This window comes from Amblyomma maculatum, chromosome 9 (genome assembly GCF_055883805.1).
Source record: "Amblyomma maculatum isolate TAMU_Amacu chromosome 9, ASM5588380v1, whole genome shotgun sequence".
In the NCBI taxonomy this organism is placed as follows: Eukaryota; Metazoa; Arthropoda; class Arachnida; order Ixodida; family Ixodidae; genus Amblyomma; species Amblyomma maculatum.
This window is the reverse complement of record NC_139352.1, coordinates 62920278-62944700: the sequence shown is the minus strand read 5'-3', so window position 1 is coordinate 62944700 and position 24423 is coordinate 62920278. Positions and strand designations below refer to the sequence as shown.

The following is a 24423-nucleotide window of genomic DNA, read 5'->3' as shown; positions in this document are numbered from 1 at the left end:
ACATAGGCTTTAGTATGCTGAACAAGACCATCTGGCTTAAAAGCCAGATGGTCTTGTTCAGCATACTAAAGCCTATGTAATCCCACATACGACTCAATTTTTTCGATTTCATTTTGAAGTTTTCACAATCTGCCCTTAGTGAACGCATGTGTTGTGACGTCATCAATTTGGTGAATAAAACAAAAGTATAAATCTCTCGACCAATCAGAAAAAATTAACCGAGGACGTAACGTCTTATCTGACCATCGCTGATTTTTATAATATTTATCGGCAGATGGTGCCACCGTAACTTGGCTCTATACATGAGGAGAATGCCTCTGGGCCCCTGGCTACATGTGCTGTGTTAAAGCTGTGTTCAAAATTTAACCGGAGCCTTTCACTATGTTGCCTCTTTCTTATTGCACTCCTTAATTCCTTCACGGCTGCCCACCTAGGAGTGAGCTATATAGTTAATTTTCTTTTCCTTTACCTAAAACCACTTTTTTATCTGGCCCCATTACTCTTAAAATCCAACCCCTCTAAAACGCATACATTCACTCATATGTCGACCATCGTTCGTAAAGAGTCCAATGATCAGACCATAGGAATCCATGCCCATTTTATCCAGTTTGCGCCTCTGAAGTAGGTGTACCCAACGGTTCCACCAAGGATGCTTTTAACAGAATTTCAATCTCCTTGGTCTTCACATGGCCCAACCAGTGCAGCATGTGAAGAGTGGGACGCATTTTGTCCAGCGCTCGCTACGCTGCTTTTCTGTTTCAGTTTCTTTTATTTTCAGCTTTTCCGTTTCTGTTTCAGCGAAAAGATCACGTGGCTTCGCTAGCTAGGTGGGCAGTTTGCACGATCTTCGTTTTCTTCGCTGAAATGCATTTCACTTATATGCAGCCGTTTAAGCAGCACATTTAACCGTTCTCCGAATCTTCGATCGTGTGTCTCTGCGAGAGGGAGGAAATGACAGAACGGCACCGAACTTCAGTTGCGCAGGTTTAATTGGTATCCCAAGTGGCCGCGGCATAGCTGCAAAGGTTCTATGATCGCCATCGGCACGAAAATCATAGTGCAAAACAGAGCTGATTTCAAAATTTTCCTTTTTCATGACAGAAACCCATTGCTTTAAAGGTTTCTTATTTTATAGACCCTATTCACTATCAGGTTTAGCAGGCGGCCGTTGTGGCAACCCTGTATTGCGGAGACGCCATAACGTTGGGCGGTTCGAAACTACTCCTTCCTGCGTCTTCCCTGCTGCGCGCCGCTCATTTGTCGGACACTTGAAACGCTGTTCGGAACGCCGTCCAACCAGAGCTCGGATTTCACCAGCGCCGTACCCTGATTCGCCGTAGGCCGTCTCTCTCTCTTTCTCCCTCTCTCATGTTGCGATGTGCGTACCATGGTTCCATGGTTACCAGTAAAGCAGCCCCGCCAAGGTGGTGCAGTGGTAAGACGCCCGACCACTGTGCCGGAGTACCCGGGTTCGAACCCGACCTCTGCGGCTGCGTTTCGATGGAGGCGAAACGAAGAGGCGCCGTGTGCTGTGCGATGTCAGCGCACGTTAAAGATCCCCAGGTGGTCGAAATTACTCCGTAGCCCTTCACTACGGCTCCTCTTTCTCTCTTACCACTTTCACTCCCATCTTCCTCCCTTCCCTTACGGCGCGGTTGCGGTGTCCACAGAAAACAAGTGAGACAGTTACCGTGCCTTTCCCTTCCTCGAAATAAAAAAAAAATAAATCAGTAAAGCAGAAATGACATCACGTGAATGAGCTCTATACTGTCCGGCGTTTGAAGAAACACGCCCCGCTTTTATTTTCCGTGAAGAATAGGAGACTGCATTCCAGACACAAGACGTTCTGGTTTATTTATAATCATATTGCTGTTATTGTTTCTATATTTTTTTCTAATCTCTTTTGGCGCGCTAGGGACAAAATATTCTCAATGCGCAATGAGTTTGAGACTCTTTTCTTAGGGGATGTGTAAGAGAAAGCTTTGTAGTCCTTTTATCTTCTTTTTTCATTACAATAAAATAAAAACTTAAAATAAGCAGGTCTCTCATAGAAGCAGAGAAAGCCTTGTAGCTTTTTTCTGTTTTTATTACGTTAAAAGAAACATGAGGCACTATAAATATGTCTTGATATCGTTGAAAGAAACTGGCATCATTATACTTGAATGCCCTAACAAAGCTTCAAATGCGGAATAGCAGAACGCGGAACGACTGCACTCTTCGATAGACTCACGTACGTACATACACACTGCGATGAGCTTAGCGAACACACTCCGTCGGTTCTGTCAAAATTGTTCCGCAGCTCTTTGACTTGCTACCATGCATCGCAGGACACATGGAGCCACATAAAAACCACGGGAGACAACCCTTCATAGCTTGTTGGTTATGGAATGTTATCGACTTCTTCCAGTAGCAAAATGCACGAAAGGCAGACACCGGGTTAGAGCCCTCACGGCTCAGCAGTGTCAGTCGAATCGAATGCGCAAGGCCATTTCGCACATCGTACTACACCTGTCAGCTGAGCTGTCCATCACCTGTCAAGCATTGCTATCGACAGCGTGACGAGGCACGCTAAAAGTGCATCCGATGCTACCGATGCGCGTTCCAAGGCGGCGAGCGCAGCGCGTCGTCTGCTCGAGCAGACGACGCGCCTCTCTCGGCTCGGAAATGGAATTATTTGGTCAGTAAGCGGTACGAAACATTCCACCTCCTAATAAATTCTGGTTTAAATAACTAAAACAAAATAGCTCTAGTTTTGGGTTTTAAACAACTTTCTTAAAACGATCTTCGATCATGAGTTGATCGCAAAGAGACCGCAGCGTTCCTCTCCCACGCTGCGGTAGATGGGGGAAGCCATAGACCTAATACACAATCGGAAATTTTAAAATATTACTAATCCTTGCTATTCAGCAGCGCAACGGAAAATAAAACTTAGCCTGCGTTTTTTAAAACACATTTTTACGCACAAAACGCCACCGCGTTTGCAGACTTACCTCAAACAGACAGGTAGCAGACGACAGGTTTGAGCTGCGTCTGCAACCTTCTTGCTTCAGACTCGTCAGTAGACCGATTAGACTTGCTGGCTTTCATATGCGTATAAAAATGTGGTTAAAAACGCAAACACAATTTTATTTTTGTTGCATTGCTGAAAAAAGAGGGTTAATAGTATTTTAAACTTTCTGCCTTTGTGTTAACTCGATGACCTCACCCATCCACCGCAGCGGGAAAGAGGGACGCTGCAGTCGCTTTGCGATCAACTCGCGCCGGATCGGCCGGCGGCGCCAGCACAGTTTTCCAACTGTCTAAATGCTGATTGAAGTGAAAAATTATCAGCGCATGCGCCGCAACCGTGACGGTGCCCCGTTGATCGCCCCCTCAACACCCGTGCTGCCAGAGAGTTAGTACACAAACTATTTGTATTATGCGTGCTGCCCCTGGCCCTCTGGCGGCGGTCCTCTCTTTCGGTCACATTTCTCTCTCTGCAGTATACCTTGTCTGCCGCGCGATTAAATAAAGGCCCATCGGTTAAATTCTAGTTCACTTTAGCGCGACTTCGCCATCGGATCGCCTTTCTTCCACCGTGCTCAAGAGTATATTGTGCCCGCTCAGCGAAAACATGACAAGTGTTGTGTCACTCTAGCGCAGCAGCTGGTGGCCGTGCGCACTAACCGCGCGGCTTCGGCGGTTGCAGAATTTTTTCCGGTTCCAATGACTTTACAAGTTGTAAACGGTGACAGGAAGCGTTGACGTAGTGAAACTACCCTTGAAACTACACGATGCATAAAAAAAAAGTGAACCAAAAGCAAATGTGCACTAGATGCCTTGGGTGTTGCACAATTAGACCCGCGCTGTAGAATGCTTCTCCCAGCTAAACCGCGGAATCCTTGCAGTTCAGATTTCGCACAGAAATCGCATTTTGTCGCTAGTATTTTTTAATACTAAATTTGTTTGTGGTACTTGCCTGATTCGATCAGAAGAAGTAAAATATTCCCATCGCCTGCGGCGGCGGCGACGCCAGACGAACCGCTGCCCCAGCGATGGGACTGGTGGCGCCACCTCATGCTGCTAACAACAACTCTGTAGCAGGAAAAGAGGGGGCGAGCGTTTCTGGCAGAAGGTTTGAGTTGTTGTAAGCAGCATGAGGTGGCGCCACCAGTCCCATCACTGGGGCAGCGGTTCGTCTGGCGTCGCCGCCGCCGCAGGCGATGGGAATATTTTACTTCTTCTGATCGAATCAGGCAAGTACCACAAACAAATTTAGTATTAACAAATACTAGCGACAAAATGTGATTTCTGTGCGAAATCTGAACTGCAAGGATTCCGCGGTTTAGCTGGGAGAAGCATTCTACAGCGCGGGTCTAATTGTGCAACACCCTGTAGATGCGCATAGAGCCAAAGTAGGCTAGAGTCGCTGGAAAGTCGGCCGCTGGGACCCTAGAGCACTGTACCATGGGTGTCCTCCGTTTTCGGTTATCTCTTACTTTATGGTACCAGGACTCTTGTTCGCAAGTGTAAATGTCAATTTGCAAAGGCGCAGTGCCACACATCTCTGTGGATACCTGGGAGGGAAGGGACACCTGTAAGGGAAGGGGGGAAGGTGGGATTGAAACAAGAGAGAGAAAGATCGAGGTGGCGTACTGAAGGGCCCCGGAATAATTTCCGCGGCTTGAGGATTATTAACGTACACTGTCATCACACAGTTTCGATGGAGACATATCCGAGCTTTTGCTTGTACAGCGGGCTTGCTTTACTTCCCTGTCGGCGCAGACGACGCGAATAACAGACTTCTGATGGAAGCGGGCAAGTACTTGTAACAAATTTTGTACCTCCACTACTTTGAACATCTCTAGCTTGCTTCATTTACGACCGTCAAAGTGCTGGTGGAGCGAGTCCAGGATGAGGTGAAGCCCGAAGATATCGTGAATATCCTGGAATAAGAGATTCTGACCATGTAGAGTACGTGTGCTTTAAATCAATCAACGATATTCTCGCTCCCGTGTACAGCGCGTTGCGCAAATATGCGCGTTCCGTAGAATTCTTCCCCCAGCTATCGCTTATTTCTTAGAGCTCAAGTTTTGCGTTCAAATGTATAGACGCATTTCACAGCATGCATATGATCTCCTCATAAGGTCCATAAAAAAATAAAAAAATTAATAACGGTGGTTGTGATTGGGGTGTTAATTTGGCTGGTACCTGTGGCAGTAATTAAAGTAAGCTTCCTTCTTTTATTCCTTATTCGGGGCAGTTGCGTACAATTCGCCTTGGGAGGCATAACGCGGTAGTTTTTAAGACACGGACGATGTTTTCTAATTTCTTTGTATTTTAATTTTTTATAGTTTTTAACTTTTACACCGGTACTTAGCATCAGCAAACATTGGCCTCTTTTTTATTTTTCTTAAACGATCTTTATTGCCTCAGGCCATCAGTAGGGTATGAGACTGGCTTCCTACTCTGAGCATTTTGGCACCTTTTTTAAATCTCATTTTCCATGCTTCCTTTTTATGATCGTATAGCCTCATTAAGCATTGATTTGTTTTCTCCTACTGAGCCTTTTGACAAATTTTATCCCCCTTTTCCCTATTCTATTTTAATTATTAAAATAATTATTCATTACACACTCTTAACTTAACTAGATTTTCTTAACTAGCGTCATAAATCATTGGCTTTTCATTCTGACCATCTGACACTTTTGAAGTCCCCTTTTTCATTTTTTCAATTTATTAATTGCACCGTATTTATTTCTTAATACTACCAGAAAGCATTAGCTTTTCATTCTGAACATTTTGAAACCTTTCAAAACTATTTCCAATTTTTTTTCATTTCTTTAATTCATAAATTAATTACAATGATTTCATACACCCGTCGTCGCCTTTTATACACCAATCATCAATCACTAGAACCACAAATTGCCACTCAGCCCCCGATTACTAGCTCTGCTTCTAGCACTACTATACTACTCCCAGAGTCCTAAGGACTCTGCTACTACTACTAATACTACTGCTGCTGCTACTGCTCCGACGGCTTTTCGGCTCGGTTACGTCAGGTTGCATGTTTTTCATTTTTCTCTAACCTGGAATTACGCTAGCCACCGTACTGAAACTGAATCCGAAACTGGAGTAGAGTGCTGCTGATTGCTGAAATTTAGTAGTACGTTGCATAGAGCTAATACAAAAAAATAAGCACCATAAGTAGGAAGACTTGCCAGGTAGCGCTGCGGTCGCTTGCTTTAGCAAACGCAACTTCGCTGCCTCCTGCTGGCGAAAACTTGTGCCTTGCTTCTTGTGACCATAGTTGTGTGCCGCTCTCACCGTTCATGGTAATCGTGCTGGTGGTGTGTGTGTGTGTGCTTGTCGACGTTTTCTCCAACACTGCCATGAGCTTCTGCCCGTGACTTGAAGTCAACGGGACGCATCGGAAACCAAAAGTGATTGCTCTCACTGCGTGGCAAGGTCAGTAGAGGCACCCTTTTTGCAAGTCAGCAAGCGTCCGGGATAAACACCGTACACTCTCCTCGATATAATGGCGACCTCTGTGCACTTGTGCTCGCGTGAGAAGTCATTGTTTGGTGGCTGCTGTACCTAAGCGCGCTGCGTACGGTCTGCCGGAGCGTGCTGACACTCGCGTACGAGCCCGGGGCCCGAATCAGGGCCCCGCTGACAAGCCTGGAGCGGCCTTTTCGATGCTCAAGAGCTGTCGGTCACGACGGTTAGGCCTAAGATGCCGCCGAGAAAAGCCGTCACACGGCTACTCCTGCATCCCTGAGCTCCGAATCGCGTTCGTACCTCGGTCGCAAATGCAAGCGCAGTGTTCTGCGAGATGCCAGCCGCCGTTCGAGGGTCGGCTGCGAGCTACGCCTGTCGGCGCAGCGGCGCGAGCCGGCGCGTTTTTCTCGCTCATCTACTTCCCTCCCTCCCTCACTTTCTGCGCGTCGTGCAAGGTGCAGAAGAGCAAAAAACCGTCGAGCATCCCGGCCGCCTGATGCCGTGGGCCCAATTCTTAAATAAAGTAGCCTAACGTCCCGTGTCAAGTTGCTGTGCCCTCCTCCATAGCGAGCCCCTCGCGTCGCAGGTCACGACGCTTTGTGCGGTCTCAATCGCGTGCCAAGTGACCGCGACGACTGTTGAACCTATCGGAGGTGGGAGGGGGGGGGGGGGGGGGGGCTTATACCCGCGCTGCCTTCGAGCAGGGCAAACAGCTGACAGCTTTGCATCGTATTAACGCTCTCTTGGCGCGCAAAACTCTCCCCCGAGGGAACAGTGCCTCGTGGGTTGCAATAACTACGTCGCTGGTGTTGAGCCAAGATCTCCGTACTCGTCGCCAGTCGTTTTCTTTTTGTTTGTTTGCTTGTTATGGGTGTTTCACGGTGAGTACAGAGCAAATGAGACTTCGCGCCTTTTGTTGCCCCTGGGCTTTGGCTTACTAATTCGGTCCTTAATGGAATAACATTTCGGAATTGGTCTGCCTGTAGAAGTCGCATGTCGAGGCCTTTTGTGTTGGCTCGCAGTTGTCTGGGTACGCGTTGTTGGTGCGTTTGCGCGAGACACCCAAATTGGTGACCGCGCGAGCAAGATTAGTCCCTTTGCCAAGGACGGTTCGTCGCTTTTTTTGAAGTAGCGGCGCGCGCGCGCCGAGTGGTTTCAGTCGCGAACGTTGCTCGTATGATTGGAATCCGCATCGTCTGAGATTTGTGATTGATGGCGCAACGCAGTTCCCTGTTGTATACTTCCTGTGTAGTGTCGCGTCTGCCACTTCGCGTTTGACGCCCCTCCGTCATACCCCAGTGCCTTTATTTGCCTAATAGTGCAAAGTAGTCCAACTGTTATTAACCGCATAGGCAATGTCTGCTGCCATGCGATTGCCGTTATTTGGTTCACATTGAATGATTGTGAATGGGGAAAGGCATGGCTTTTCTTATTGTAGACGTGTTTTGTCGGTAGTTGTGTTTGGTACATGGTATTGACTGAGAGGGGGAGTATAGCAAACAATTTTTACGCATGACTCATCTTTATACAACAGCGGCAAACACATTTTCGAATTCGGTCAAAGCTTAAAAGTAATCTTCAGTCTGTCTTATAATGGCTGCAAAGTGTTATCAAATCCACCTCCTCAGATTTTTTTCTTGCTCTATCATGTGTACTGCTATAGCCGTAAATAATGAGGATGCCTAGTTGGCTTTTAGTCCTGGCCAGTGTCTTGGATGACGCACTTGCTAGTAATGCCTTGTGCTGGCATGTGCAAGGCAGCTGTGATGCTACAGATGTGATCGGACGTTTGTGAACTGTGAGCACAGGTGCGCACTGCATGTCAAATGGTGCAGTTCATAATTTAATTTGTTTAGAATGTTGTTTTCAGGAGTGGAGGCCTTACTGATGCAGTTATCTGTGGCTGAGTACGAACCTAGCAATAATGATGTGATTGAAGAATGGTCAAACTTACTTTAACAAGCTTTGCACTTGCGACATTGCGGGAAAGTGGTGATGAAAGTGGGTGTGTAAAGGTGGATAAATGTCTAAAGGAAGGCTGTTTGAATTTAAATGAGTGTAACAGGGTAAACACTCGTAAGCTTGTTGCTTCCTGTGACGTGTGGTACTCTCTTAACCCTTTATGTTAGGCGGGAATTTTTTTCGGCCCGAAAAAATTGTTGAGCACCATTCGGGATAAAAGATCCTTATCAACCTTAGGTTTGAGAGAGAAACATATGTGCTTGTGACATTTTTGTGAAACATTTCAATGTATTTTATAAGATACACCAATGCAGTTAGGGGTAGTTTTAGTGAAAATATTAAATTGTGCATAAGGGACTCTAAATGAATGAGAATTACATTACTTGATCACAGAATGACAATTTCTAAAAAATTTTTTTGCAGATCCAGCCAGACTGGCTAAAACTCAAAACACTCTATACAACTGTGGTATTTCCTGCAACTTTTTCAATGCAGCACCATGAAGCCCCATGGCTGGGTGTCACAAAACAGAGTACGATTGCATACTGCCAGAGTACAGAAGGGTGGCAAGCAGCACACTTGTTTCAATATATGCTGTGGGGCTAAAAGTCTGCCTAAGTAGCCTTCAAAATGTCGGTGGCGCCAATCGGTGCCATGCTGTTGTCTTCCTAAGTAGCCTTCAAAACGTCAGTGGCACCAATCAGTGCCATGCTGTTGGTTGCCCTGAGGAGAGACCCTTATATCTTAGTTATTCCATGTAACTTACTTTTTTTTATCTGTTTTCATTCTCAACAGCAGGCTGACACAGATGGTTCGTTTTCTTGTACCACCATGCTTTTTCCCGTGTGAATTTTTTGCCTTTGTCTATGATATGAGAAAGTTAGATGGGCGGATGAGGTTAAGAAGTTTGCAGGGGTAAGTGGATGCAGCTAGCACAGAACCGGGTTAATTGGAGAAATATGGGAGAGGCTTTCGCCTTGCAGTGGGTATAGTCAGGCTGATGATGATGATAATCGTTGTTGCAGCACAAGGGTTGTGGAAGCTTTGTCGCTGTTTTATACGAATATAATTTATATTTCATCCTTCGAATCTCCTTTTTTTTTTTTTTCATATTAGAGGCTGCTTTCTAGTCTTGGCGCTTCTTGTTTCTTGAACGTCCTGATTACCACTTCCTTTCTTCCTTTACAAATTATTTTTGGCTTCGCCTCTTGTCTCCCACACTTTTTTCTTCCTTCTACTAGCAGGAGATTGTCGTAGTCTTCCTCCACGCTCAGTAAGCTAGTACTGTTGCTACCGCGGGTTGTCTAATGAGCTCAGGACCTCGCTTTTGATTCTATGCAGTGTGCTTGAGTCCTATCACTGCTTTGATTAGAAAGACTAATTAAGAAGCCAAGTAGTCTGAATTATGCAAAGGGCGGTCGATTGCAATGAATTTCTTTTTTCTACCTAAATTACAAAATGTCAAGAGCGGACTGCTGGCTGTATCATATGTGATACAGAAGTAAATATCCTTCTCACAGTGTAGTCTGAAGGATTATCGCTCACATGATGTTGCAGCCTGAGAGTAAAAGTCTCATTTATGACAGCAAATTTTGAAAGTGCTGCCTCCAATTAAGAGATCTTTTCTCTGCCTATTGAATTTTTGCACGAAACACAGTGTTACCTTCTTTTACATTTCTAAAGGAAAACCACCTAATAAATCATTTCGGAGATTCAATTACTGCTCACATGGATTCCGGACAGTATATACTGTGGCATTAAATGAGCGAGATTTCTTTTCTTGCGGTTCAGAACAGTTTTGGCGGAAGAAACTGCAGTGTACTATATATAACACAGTATGTGGTAAGGGGTTGTTAAACTGTCCTTGCTAACTGAAGTCTCGTGCGTGCATCCTGTGTACCAAGTGCAGTTATAGCGGAAGCATGAAGCAGCTATAGTTTACCATTCATGGTCGGGGCCTCCGAATATGCTTAGTTTTGGCTGGTTTCAGGAGGAGTGGTCAAGTGTAGACAAAGGCTAGTGGTTACCAGTTCTTTTCTTTTTTTTTTTTTGTGATGAGGGCTTATGAATGGTCTCTTAATTCTATGAGGTGTGGTGTGGGCCACTAGCTTTTTTGTGTTCATTGACAGTTTTGAACAGCATAGGAATTGCAGTCTCATCAAAAAGGGAACACCATAGGTGAGCCAGGAATGGTGTGTGCAGTCCATAATGGGATGTTGTGGTGGTTTATATTAGTGTCCATGAGGTGGTGTTTGTAGCTTCTAAGGCCATTTGTTCAAAAGCTCCGAGTGTTTTTTTCGGGTGAGCTAGTCAGTTCTGCTATTTGCGTCGCCCCATTGCTTAGATCTCCAGTGCCTGTGCTAACCTGCATGTTTGCATGGACTGTATCAATTGTTCCTTGCCTTTGAGTAAACAACTCTTGCACTCCCTTTCTTTTGTGTTTGTGGCAAGAGATAGTGTGGTTTCATGCAGTGCGGTATTGAAGCTGTCTGGCTGGTTTCTTTGATAGCTAATGTCTGAGTGGCTTTCATGGGAAGGAAGCCAGAAACGTACCGGCTGTCATTTTTAAAGAAATTTCTGGTGCTACTGTGATGCTGGCGGGTGCTTTGTCATCACCTGGAAAAATATTTGGATATATTTTTACAAATCTTCGATAGCTGCCGTCATGTCCTTTACAGGGAACTGAAGGTGTTGAATGAGGTAAACTCTCTAAGGGTTTGGCTACGTGAGGTGTTCATTTTTCTTGTTAGGGCTTTGTGGGCTACTGACTGAGCTTATACATGCAAATTTCTTCTATGTATGTTACTTATGGCTACACTGTGTGGCAGTACCATTTTTCAGTGACTGTTCTTGCTTGGCTTTTGTGATGTGATTTACGTCAAGTTCGATCCACTCATGCGTGATACAGAAGCACATGTACATAGTTGACCCACCTGCCTGCTGACTAATGCCAGCATCTGGTATCTGTGCCTTTTTTTGGCATGTAACATTGAAATTGGCAGGCTTGTGCAGCCAGTGGACTCTTTGAAGTTGTTTTCTATGTTGGGTGTCAACTCCAAAATGTAGTGCACCTATTACTGAAACGCAAACTTGACTCATGCAGTTGTGTCTGGATATTTTTTTTTTTGTCATCATGGCAACTGTTCCTAACTGTGGGCAGTACTTGACCTCATGCATCGACATCCTAATGCAATTTTTTTATTGTTTGGAGCATTGTTTGTACGCATGCATTTCTTCAGCTTCACAGGCATGGTGAGTCAAGTGTGACGCATGTGGTACAATGTAGAAAAGTTCTTGAGAAGTGGCCACCAGACATGGTCAGCTGTGCTCCATGTGCACACAATGGCATTTAAAGGACAGAACACTGGGCAAAATGTGTCATAAGATTATGGTGGAGATGAAAAGACCTTGCCTCATGTTGGACAGATCGAGCACTACAATATCAAAGAGGCTTTACAATTTTAAATAATCCGCTATCTAGCAGAGAAACCCTATTACTTTCGGTGTAGTACCGCACGTGACTACGTCAGCAAAATATAGCTGATTTTTGTAATTACACACTGTTCTTTTTTCTTCTAGAAGCACTTGTCTTAATTCATTATATTTTGTGCTCCCTCCACTGCATCCTTAAGTAAAACCACCCCTCCTTTCGTATCGCGAGAGGCATGCTTTCAGGTTTTGCCATTAGATGGTGCCACAGTGTTTGGAATTTCATGAATGAAGCGATGATAGTACCCTGTAAAACTTGTGTCGACAGGGCTTGCATTATTGTGCCGTTACAGCCTTGAGCGTTAAACTGAAGAGGACTTTACTCTAAGTAAAGAATGTCGAATTACTGCCTGGCGAGGGATATTTATATTTGTTTTCGGTACATTTTTTTGTCGACTACCAGTCGTCATCGCGTTCGCTGCTCATGGTTTCCAGCATCGGACTGCATAAAAACGGGCACATGCACTGATCGAAATATTCTTGGTAAAAATTTTCTACAGCGTTTCTACCAGAACCGTTGTGTTGTCGAACATTTCAGACATCAATCTTCCCGTTGTGCCAAAAAAAATTTGAGACCTAAATTCCAGTGTTCTATCTCTTTAAGGATCCTGTTTGGTTGGTCTTTCAAGTAGTCAAACCAATGAAATCATTAGATCCAGGCATGTGCTGCCGAAAGCTGATAGCATCATGCTTACCATCAGCTGGGCCGACCAGCATGCTTTGCTGAAATACCTCTAGAGCAAACTTGCATGGTGGTGAGTTGCTGCAAATTAAACGGTACATACCCAAGGACAGCTTTGTCCCTTAGAACCAATATGACCCTGAAACCTTTGGTCATCGAAAGATTACACTTGTTCCACCACTGAGGCTCTCAACAGATAGTCCATTCTCGGATATTGAATGATAAGTTGCTGAGGGAAATGGGAAAAATGTCTACTTGGATTTTTTCGGGCGCTTCGCTTCCTTGTGCAATGAACTTTTTGTGGCTATGTTAGGACCATATTTTACGATCCGTGGGAAATGATCATAGGCAAACAAAAGAGTGGCTGCATAGATTTGATAGGTTCGCACCGCGAAAATATTTGCCGCATAGTTAGTCAATGCGGGCAACTTTGAAGTTACCGTATATACTCGTGTAAGGGCTGCTCCCGTGTATTGGGCTGCACCCCCTGTGGGGCAGCTATTAATAAAAAGAAACAAGACAGAAATGTGAGCCTAAAAAATTTGTTGTTGATCTCGCATACAGAGTTCCACTCCAAGCTGTCACCAAGCGCCGTATCTTAGAAGTCTCAACTTAATGACATCTGCCAGTAAAGTAATGCAGTGGTTAAGCAACTGTTAACAACCCTTTTTTACATCAGGTGGTTGCCTCGTAGAGATAGCTTGGGCATGCACTGTATGTTATCCATACTTTCAAAGTGTTATGTATTCGAAGCATTCGCCGTGCCTGAGCTGATTCATTATAAAATGCATACATAATCAGAGCTGTTCTACAGTCGGAAAATTTTAATGGAAAGATGCAGGTTTCATGTAAGGGACGCATCCTGTCAAAGCCACGGAAAAAAAAAAGCTGTATCCTTTACACGAGTGTACAAGGTGCTTAAGAGCATTAAAAAATTCCTGAAACTAGTGAGTCTAAAATGGAAAGAAAATATTTGCAGGAACAAACCCTCAGAATATTTTTATTGATGCCAAATTTCTCGGGAACCTTTCTTTATCCATAGGAAAGTAATTTAGGCGAAGTTTTCGGATTGTGAGTTGGGCTCGCTACCCACAGGGCACAAAGCTGGCTAAAGGTGGACCTTTGCTAGGCAGTGAATGCATTTCTCAGTCCACTGTCGCATTTTCTAATGTAAGGTTCTGTACACATTTCCCTTGTGCCAAAATCTCCAAGACTGCTTAATCTACTTACTGGCCATATTTGGATTAGGAGCAACATTTTTGGTACAGTCTTGTGTACAGCCACTTGCATTTTGGTGGCTGGCAGGTGGTCTCAGGGCGGCTTTCATTTGGGAGCGACTTCTGGTGCCCACGAAATCAGGCCCATTTGCATGGTCTTGTGTGGAAGGGCAAGGACCCTGCGGAGGGAACTGGCAGCCATTGGAGCCCCAGAGAATGTGATGTAGTGTTGCAATTTTGATATGTGTGGTCATATTCTCCATATTTGAGGAGGTACAGTTGGTAGGGAATGAGGAGAGAATTGGTTTGTAATCCGAAGAGTTGTGGCTCGCGCTCAATCGAGATCGGCGCGCGGGATTTGATATACTCATTTCCATTCATGGTACAGGGTTAGTGATTTCAGCGTATGAGGTTGCTGCCTCATCAGGAGGTCTGGCTTTGCAGGGTGTCCCTCATGCTCATACATGCTTGCTGCATATGCATATCATAGGCAGGACTTCAGCTGCTCATTTTCTCGTTCGGTGCATAGAGGGTGAATCTCATTTTTTTTGTATGCTGCAGTTTTTACTGACATCTGTAGGAATCGTCAGAATGTTGAGAAAATGACTACTGTAGTCTTACTTGTGCAGATATGTTGCGATGGGAAGTTTGAGACCTCGGTAGTTTGAGGTGTATTGCTCTGATTTTATAATGCAGTCCCAAACTGCAGAGGCTTGGAACCCACAACCAGAGAAAAAGGAGACTCAGGTGCCGCGCTTAATTATGGAAGTGACAGGGGTCTCAGCATACTTAGAAGGCAGTGCTCCAGATGCCTGTGTCTGTCGAGAAAAGCCAAGCCTTTCATGTGTTAATGCTACAGTGTCTTGTGAAGCAGCAGCCTGCGTCACCACTGTGCCGCTGGCTGTTAGTGTTTTACTCTGACCAGTCCTGCGCCCGTTTGCTTTTCCTTGCTCTTACTACTTCTTTTAACTCTTTTGGCGCTTTCTTTTTCCCAGTGACTCGTGCAGTCTTCTTTCCACATCGGTAGTTGCCCTCATGGCACGATCGCCACACTCTTACTCTCGCTCAAGATCACAAAAAGCTCGTTCCTCCTAGTGGCTTGTAAGCCTTGTGGTGAGGGTTGCTTAGCTGCCTTAAATATGGTTTCAAATATAATGCTACCATGTGAGGTGCATTCTGAAGCATTGTTTGAAGCCTTCTGTGGAATAATGCAGATTCTTTATTCTCAGGTTGTGGAATTAAAAATTTTCCACCGCAGAAGCTTCGGGGCTAACTAACAACAGAAATAAAATTGTCTTTTTTTTCTAATACAGTGAAAAACATGTCCAAAGGTCCCAAATCTCGTGTGGTTTTGTTAGTAACGCCGTATGTGATGTTCACCTATATTGCTTCGATATTGCTTCAGTAAGTGGACGCACCAATTTTTTTTTGTTTACATCTCATGCTGGGAACTAAGATCAATGAGCGTAGTAGCAATTGCACACCAGCAAAAGTAATGAGCTAAAAACCATTTAATATAGTCTGAGATAGTAATCGGCTGTAGTGCAGAATAGCACTCATTTGCGCTTCCACATTCAAAGCTTTTTCACAGTACACCTATGTTTTAGTTGGTTTTAGTAGACCGGGTTACCGCTTCAACTGAGGAATGTCACCGTGGCATCGCCATCTAGTGATAAAAGCTGAAGACACCTCATTGGCAGTGCAAGAGGGAGTGTGACCTTTTATTGAAGGGTGCATTCGAGAGTGTGTTAAATGTCACGAACGCCGCTGAAAGAAAAAGACTGCACTCGGGTATTAATTTACCTTGGTTTAGTCGTGCTGTGGCATACACGTATAATAAGCAAGGTTTTGTCTCAGGGTTTTGTATCAGCTTATTTTACGCCATCTTTATTGCAAAATTAATATCGAAAATCCTAATTTCGATATTACAGTGCTTCATTCCTGCTGTGCGAGATGAGATATTTTCATTTTTCACAATGATTATGTGACGCGTTTCGTTCACCTGTTGGCTGGTGTCTTGTTGGGTCCGGTCGGGTGTAACCCACTTACTAGCATAGCAAGAGTGCAGCTGCCACTCATCTGGCCTCTTCTGTTTATTTTGTGCTGCCTGTTACCGACGAAACTGCCTGTTTGGTTTTTACAGAATTTTTTACTCATCGTCGACTCTGACCTGACCATTTAAATTTGATTGCCCCTGTTTTGCGTTATGCGGATAACTTTCACAGAGCTGCTAAGGTCGTTCATGTTTCCTTTTCTTAAATGAATAATTATCGATGGCTTCTTTGGACGTCTCTTGTCAAATGTGGCAAGCAGTGAACAGAATTACAGTCGTGTCATGTGCTTTGGTTGCTTTGCTGTTGGGGCACTTTATGAATTCGAGGCTGCGGGTGCGATTCCTACTGCCTTGCCCGTGTTTGGATGAAGGCAGAATGCAAGATGCCTGTATACTGCGCAATGTCGGTGAATGGTAACGAACCCGCAGGTGGCCGAAAGTATCCCAGAGCTGTCCACTATGGCGCCCTTTTAGCTCCTGTTGCTTTGGGATGTTAAACGTCATATACAATATGGAAGTAGTGGAGTCTGTCACTACATGCGGGTTTTGAATTCTATCTTGCATGAATATATTGAAAGTTCGTCCCGCATAGTTTTTGTTTTCCATTCAGCGTTGGTTTGTCTGCACCTGCCCTCGAGACTTTACAGTGCTTGTACTAAGCACCATTTAGGCCGTACCTTATTTATTAATGTGAAATCCTTTAATGGCTCATGCTGTCGTGGACAAAATGTGTCCCGCTTTCGCGGCGTTCTGATTGGCCGAGGCGGGCTGAAGTCATAGAGGTCTCGACCAATCGCAGAGCACCACCACAGTATGCGCGAATGCGTGCCTTACGCCACATGTTAATGAAATATCAGTTACTAATTAATTAGTTATTTCAGCTAATGGCTAATTAAGTAATTCACTGATTGGCTAAATAATGAATAATTCGCCAATTCGTTAATCAACTAATTGACTACCAATTAGTGCCAGTTTCATAGCAGAATGCGGTACTCAAGCTTTCACCTTTCACTACTTTAGTTGTTAAAGTCCCCCATAATTTTTTTTAACGAAGAAAGCCTTTAATGGCTCATATTGTCGTGGACAAAGTGTGTCCCGATTTTGCGGCGGCTGTCGCGTGGTGTTCCTTGGCGCGCATTCAAGTGTGGGATTGCAGATGGCAGGAACGCTAGACAAGATGAGAGTTCTGGAGGAAGGGCGCAGTATCTGTCACACTTTCTCTGACAAGTGTGCGTTTGGATGGTACGCCATCGCTCCTGTCGCATGGTGTTCCTTGGTGCGCGCTCAAGTGTGGAATAGCAGATGGCAGGAATGCTAGGCAAGATGGGATTTCTTAGGCTTTCGCCTTTCACTACGTTAGTCGCTAAAGTCCCTCGTAATTGTTTTTTTGAGTATCTGAAAGGTCCCACGAAGGGGTGTTACATAACGAAGTTGAATATTTAGCATATGAATCACTGGATGGATGATCTGAATGATTGAGTTGGTTGGATCCATGATGGCATTTGGTAGGTCATTCAAAATTCTTGCTGTTCTGAACAAAGGATGATGACAAATGTGCAGATTTCTAGTTAGGGGGAGGGTAGACAGCCTCTCCTTGGTTTGTACAGTCGGAGATGTTAGCAGGGCTGATTATTATATTAATAGACTTAAACGGATGGTAGTAGAACTTTTTAAATAAACAGTATGGTTATCTTTCGGTGGTTAACTAAGGTTGTGAGGTTGGCATTGCGTTTAGCTCAGGGACTAATATTTAAATGTGGGCTAAGGAGATGAATCTGCCAGTACTTTGAGAGGAATTGAAATGTTATTGTGATCACGGTCGTAACCTGCTCATGCACAAAAGTTATTTGTAGAAACAACAAGTTCTATGCCCTGCTGCGACACTGTTTCTTGCTGTTATGTTATGTTATGTTTTACCCAGACTCTTACCAAGATGCTACAGATAAGTTGTGTACTGGTAAAAATGTGGTAGGACTTCTAAAAAGGGGCTGTTACATGCAGAGGCATTTTAATGAAAGAACTTCTCTTCCACTTCTGACACAGTATGTTGTAGAGATTTCTTACTCTGCAATGAGAGTTCGTCATAAGAGCTCACAAGACACTTGCGGGTCCTGAGGCTTTGGGTTTCTTTTTGAGCTTAGCCCTTTCTAAGCATTTTTGATCCTCATTTCAGATTGACATTCGAAATTTAGTCCCTGCCATATTCACATGGACAATCTTATTTTTCTTCAGGCTTTGCACATCTGCGTAACTTGATGCAAAGGGACACTGCAGTGAGTGCCATTGCGTCATGACATTGGGATCCTATTTGTTTGTAAAAGTGGGAGGACAACTTGTGGAATTATCCGCATTAATGGTTCTTTGTCCACCCACGTGGGGAGCCACTGTAGTTTGTTTTGACAGGTGTGCACATGTTCAAAGTGTGTCAAGTAGTTCATTGTGCATTAGTGACAGTTCCCAGATGGTGGTGGCAGCAGCGAAGTCTGTGCTGAGGAGTAACCGTTACTGTCAAGTTTTCCCAGTGCCCATTGCGAATGGCACGAAGTACCATGAGATGAGGCGAGTTTCAGCTGGCTGGCCCCTCAGAAAAGTGTTCTGTATAAAGTTTGAAATGTGAAGTCTAAAAAATTCATCACAGGGGTTTGAAAAATCCAGTGGTGCAACAAAAGAGGGGGTGGTTAGAAGGTGCATATATGGACAAAAGGCCTTGACTGCTCACTCGCAGTCTGTTCGCACTCACTGCCCCTTGTTCTTAGTGCGCATATTTCTTTCCAATCTAAGTTTGTGGCCTTTTTTTTTTTTAGTTTTAACTTTGTTCAGCACGCAAGTTCATGCGTTTTCTTTCTTTCTTTCTCTTTTTATTTTTTTTGTGGCCTCGCTTACAGCGAGGAAGGGTCAGAATGTAGTGCTTGCTGGGCTGTAACTGACCTCTCATACGACACGAACCGTTTCTCTTTTCAGCAGCAGCAGTGTGGTGCGGAGGAGGAGGAGGAGGGGGCCATGAGTAGTGCTGTGTGAGCCCTGTGCCCTCTGACCCCTGCCCTGGTGATTGTGCCTTGCCGGCAGCAGCCAGGGGCTCGGCCCCTGCGTGGCCACCATGAAGATAGACCGGAGCCGCCTCAAGAAAAGCTCCTCGGAGGTGCCGCTGGACTGCAAGCTCCTGGTGGAGCGGCTCAAGAGCTGCTCCCAGGAGGAGCTGCTCCAGGAGCTCCAGGCAGTCAAGAGCTGGAACTGGGGCAAGGTGCGTGCAACCTCCGGCCTCGTTTCTGTCTCTGGAGCTGCTGCTGTGGAGGCGCATTTGCAGGTGACAGTGCAACAAGGCCTCATATCATGTTGTTTGAGGTACAGCCAGCTGGTGTGAGATCGGTTTAGTGTGGAAGGGAAATATCTGTACAGTGGAAGTGGGAAGCAGTGGTGCACGGGATGTCTGTTTGCAGAGCAACTCGGTGACAACTGTTTGCTGTAGAGGGTTTATAGATAGAAGTGACAACAGGTTAATATAAGATTACTTTTGAACAATGTCAGATGTGGGGATTAAACCAAACGCAAGGGCCTTGATAAATGGGCACAGTAGAAGCTGAATCTCGCTCCGTGGATAGAAAGTGTAAGAGCATTGGCCATCACTGTTGCCGTTGTTGTTTGCTTCATCGGGACGGTATTTTGGGTTGCGTTTGTCTTTTCTTTGCTGGCCAATGAGTCTCTTTTTAACCGCCCCCTCTCACTGTATTGCTTGCAGTGTGAGCTCTACCACTGGATCGATGTGCTCGACCTGTTTGACTCGCTGCTTGAGGCAGCCTGCCAGACGACGCACGAAGGCCAGTGGTGCCTGCCGTGCGACAGCCCAGGTCGCGAAAAGGTGAGCCCTATTTCTCTTTGGCCCCTCTCTGTGCGAACCTGTAAGTGGCTGTTTGGCCTGACGCTCCCAAAGGTCTTCGTCACATTTTGCCTCAGCTTCATTGTATTGGCTGCCGATAGGAGGCACCCGGCTACCATTTTCCTCTTGTCTTCTCCAACAGGACAAGGAGCTACTGCTGAATATTCTCCAGTTCACAGCCCTTCTCATTGAACACAGCTTTTCGCGTCACTTGTACAACTCCATGGAGGTGAGTCGAGAATGAGCACTAATTTTCTGTCATCATACAATAGCATTTTTAACATGGGAGAGTGTATTGCTTGCAACTTAGGTTACCTTGCTGGTGTCAAAATTTCTGCTGAAAAGAATAGCACCATTGGGATGGTGTGGCAGCGTTAGCATCGAGCGTGTTGGGAGGGGGGCTCCAGGAGAGACATGGTGGGTGGAAGTCTTTGGGGAATAAAGGTTGTTGGCGTTGCAGGAAGTCTGGTTGGAGATGTGCGGGGGTGTGTCACCTCTTGAAGTGTGACAGCGTTTGGAGAAAAGGGCGAATGTGTGTTGTCATCGTGTTTGCTTCAGAAGCTGATTGTTCATCTGGTGGTTGTAGAACGCTTGTCTCGGTGGCATTTTTGGGCGACTCAGAGCTGATCTGAGTTCTTTCTGTCTGCGCAGCACCTCACTGCGTTGCTGTCATCAAGTGACATGCAGGTGGTGTTGGGTGTCCTGAACCTCCTCTACGTATTCAGGTGAGCGGCCAGCTTTCACGGACGATGTCAGTGCACATTAAAGAACCCCAGGTGGTCGAAATTTCCTGAGTCCTCCACTACGGCGTCTCTGATAACCTGACTTGCTTTGGGACGTTAAACCCCACAAACCAACCAACCAATCTTTCTTCCATCATTACATGGCCACCACTGTTAGCCTCTGTCATGCGCACATGCTGTGCATGAGGGAGAACATCGGTAACCTAATGAGTTTTGAAACGAGTTTGAGGTTCATTTTCTGTTGTTGCGAAAGTTTTTTTTGATCACGCTCTCAGTTTGTGTTGAAGCTAAAGGCAGCAAAGTTACTTGGTCAGTTAACGTTAAAGAACCCCAGGTGGTCGAAATTTCCGGAGTCCTCCACTACGGCGTCCTTATACCCTCTTTACACGGCCGGCTTAACCACGGTTACGCTTAACCGAGGTTACCGAACTTAACCCCGGTTAACCGCCAATCGCGGTTAGCTGTGCTTACACAGCTCGCCGCCGTTCTTGGTTACGGCCGCCATTGCCCATAAAGTACAACCGAAGCGACGCAAATATTGTATTTATAATGTAGTTTCCGGAGTGCCGTCCGGCAAGGCGTCAACAACGTGGTGAAGCACCGCACGATGGCAGCACCTCATCAACCATCGTAAACACCGCCGCGTTGGTCCCTCCTCCCGCAGACCGTATGCGAACGACGCGGCGGTTCACTAGCGCCGACGTCAAACAAAGCGTGCTAAATTTATTGGCATCTGGAATACTGAGCCGAATATCAGAATTGAATCACTCCTTATCACTGACCAGTGGCAAATTGCTGGCAAGACCGATAACCGCGATACTATCAAGTTTCTGTTCAAGACAGCTGCCGCCGGTACATTGCGGCTCACCGTTCTGCTTATACTAGCTCTGCGATTAATGTATCGCCAAAGTTTATCATATCATTATTTTACGGCGGCAAAATAGGATTCACAATAAAGATGTTTCATGAGTACACCATTTCGACAGCGTTGATCAGTTCCAAAGCGCCGATCGCCGTGGCTTCGAAGAGAAATAATTTAGGCCTATCGACGACTAGGGGGTTACGCACCCCGCCGTAGTTCGCCGCGCTCGCTCGCTTCACCGCCGCGGTAAGTGTAACATACCTCAGCCTGCTCGCAGCATCCCGCACAGCAAGCGTCGCGAACTTGTGCACTTTCATTATAAAGCTAAGACCGCATATTTTTTGACGTTCTGCGCTCAGCACTAAGCCGCACAAACGATACTGCAAACACAGGACGGGGTTTCAGTACGCAGACGCTCGACTGTAGGTCGTAACCGAAGACGCCGGGCGGCACAGTAGACACCGGATATTCAATACAGGCAAACGAGTACACTGCTGAAGCAGACACGCTCGTGCGTTTCGCGCACTCAAGTGCCAACGAGCAGCCTCCGTCAACAGACGCCGCCATAACCTCGGTTAACGACGCAACCCGAGGTCGCCAAACTCTGTTTGCGATAACCACGGTTAGGGGTGTAACTGGTTTGGTCTGCCATGTAAACGGGCTAACCACGGTTTCGCGTAACCGCAGTTACGCTAACCGCGGTTAACTCTGCTCGTGTAAAGAGGGTATTAGTCGCTTTGGGACGTTAAACCCCACAAACCAATCAACCAATCTTTCTTCCATCATTACATGGCCACCACTGTTAGTCTCTGTCATGCACACATGCTATGCATGAGAGAGAACATCGCTAACCTAACGAGTTTTGAAATGAGTTGCAGGTTCATTTTCTGTTGTTGCGAAAGTTCTTTTGATCATGCTCTCAGTTTGTATTGAAACTAAAGGCAGCAAAGTTGAACACCGAAATTTCTTTGTGTGACAGCGGGTGTTTGCAGGTTCCTTTTTTTTTTTTTTCATGCTTTGTAAGCGATGTGCAATATCTGGATTCAATCGCTGTTTTTCTTTCTCTTCAGCAAGCGTTCCAACTTCATCACGAGGTTAAACCCGGACAGGCGGCAGGCCCTCCTGACACGGCTTACATACCTGGCTGAGGTTGGCTTCATTTTTGTCTTGCACTCGGCCTTTATTCATCTGGCATGGGCATACCTCTGATAAGTAGCTGCCAAGAAGGGTTGGACAGATTGAACCAGTTACCACGAGGGAAGGGCAGGGGCTTCCAGTCCTGAAAAAAAGCATGAAAATGTTTTCTGCCATTTTCAAGTTTATGGGGATGATATCGGCATCTACAGCAGGTAGACCAGTAAGATGTGTTGTATAAAGCTGCTAAATGATGTGCAGTGTTAAGAACAGATTTTTATGCTCAATTTTTTTTGCGTTCTCTAATTTAGACCTTATCCCCCTTTTACGACGCTTATCAACACTGTACAGTAAAAGCTCGTTAATTCAAATTCCACGGGGCCGCCAGGCCAGTTCGAATTAACCAAAATTCGAACTAATGAAAGTGAGCAAAAATGAAGGCGTTTGATGCCCGGAGGGCACGAAAAACATTTATTTAGCAAAAAAGTCTGTTATCATCTTCTGCTTCTTCTCTCTGAGGGCTACCGTACTCACTCGGTCTTCTAGCATGCGAATGCGACGCAGGGAGTCTTCTTCCCCCTCTTCAAAGCTGAAGAAAAGGCGCGCGACATTCAGCGCTCCCATAACTTCTGCCGCGGATGGACGCACGGGCTCTTGCTCCTCGTCGTCGTCCTCGTCTTCTGCCTCTACTGGGACAGACTGCTCCCCAACAATTTCAGCGACAATGTCCTCATCACTTAGGGCACCGCACACTGCTGCATCGCTGTCTACTCCAACGTAATCATCAAAACTGACGTCCTGCAGCACAGCACGCACAGCCGCAGGCAGAGGCTCCGGACTCCCATCGTCGCCACTTTCTTTCATACTTCCGGCAGCAAAGCCACAGTGGTGGAAGCAGTTTCCAATTGTGGACGGCGTGACCTGCTCCCATGCACGCACCAACATGTGCATTGCTGTGAGCAATGTGATGGTGCTGGTTTTCTGGTTTCCAGTGCACAAAGTCATGCGCTCGATCATGTGGCGCCTATAGAAACATTTGATGTTTCTGATCACCCCCTGATCCATCGGCTGCAAGGCCGCAGTCGTGTTGGCGGGCAAAAAGACGAGCCTTGTGGCTTTCAGCTCGGCGTCGACTTTGTGTGCCGAGCAGTTATCCACAATGAGGAGAACTTGACGCTTCCCTAGCTCCATCCTCCGATCGAATTTCAAGAGCCATTTTTTAAACAATTCGCCCGTCATCCACGCCTTGCTGTTGGCGGAGTATTCCGTCGGCAGCGTCCTAATGTTCTCGAAACATCTAGGCTTATGTGCCTTGCCGACAACAAAAAGAGGGACCTTCTCCGTCTCGGTCATATTAGCAGCGACCAGAACAGTAATCCGCTCTTTGCTTCGCTTGCCGCCAGCGCAGCTGTCCCCTTTAAATGTTACTGTTCTGTCGGGCTGGAGCTTATAAAACAAAGCCGTCTCATCAGCATTGAATATATCATGTGCCGAGTAGCTTTCTAAGTACTGCTGCAGAGCACTGCTTCGCCACGTGGCACAAGTTTCTGCATCCACTTCTTTGGCTTCTCCAGACAACACCCGGAAGACAAGATTATGTCTGTCTCTAAAGCGGTGAAACCATCCTTCGGAGGCGACAAAATCTTCCACATTCAAGCGCAGGGCGAAATCGGCCGCCTTCGCCATGATAATTGGGCCGCTCAGTGGAATGTCAGCGCTTCTCATTTCTTTCACTCACGTGATCACAGCGGTCTCAATTTCCGGATACTTGGCTAACCGAAGCCTTTTTCTGTTGCTGGCGAAATCTTCGGCTTCATAGGCATCCTCGATGGCCTTCCTATTTCGGACATACGTCGACAACGTGCTTGGTGGAATCCCGTGCTTTTTCGCGATTTCCACTTTGCTGGCCTTCCGTTCATCCACCTCGC

General features: G+C 45.9%; 1 protein-coding gene across 8 annotated transcripts in view; it reads left to right on the top strand.

The window, feature by feature from the left end:
* The first annotated feature begins 6266 nt into the window (after window positions 1-6266).
* HUWE1 (HECT, UBA and WWE domain containing E3 ubiquitin protein ligase 1) overlaps window positions 6267-24423 on the top strand; it is a 153808-nt gene continuing 135651 nt past the window's right edge. For 5 of the 8 annotated variants that reach the window (XM_084578870.1, XM_084578873.1, XM_084578871.1 and 2 more), the window contains exons 1-6: window positions 6267-6446; window positions 18844-19186; window positions 19619-19738; window positions 19899-19985; window positions 20408-20481; window positions 22432-22510. In XM_084578870.1, the coding sequence (XP_084434996.1) occupies window positions 18980-19186; window positions 19619-19738; window positions 19899-19985; window positions 20408-20481; window positions 22432-22510 (567 nt within the window). In that variant the 5' untranslated portion in view covers window positions 6267-6446; window positions 18844-18979. The remainder of the gene's footprint in view (window positions 6447-18843; window positions 19187-19618; window positions 19739-19898; window positions 19986-20407; window positions 20482-22431; window positions 22511-24423) is intronic. The other 3 variants (XM_084578869.1, XM_084578872.1, XM_084578875.1) reach the window with 3 other exon arrangements.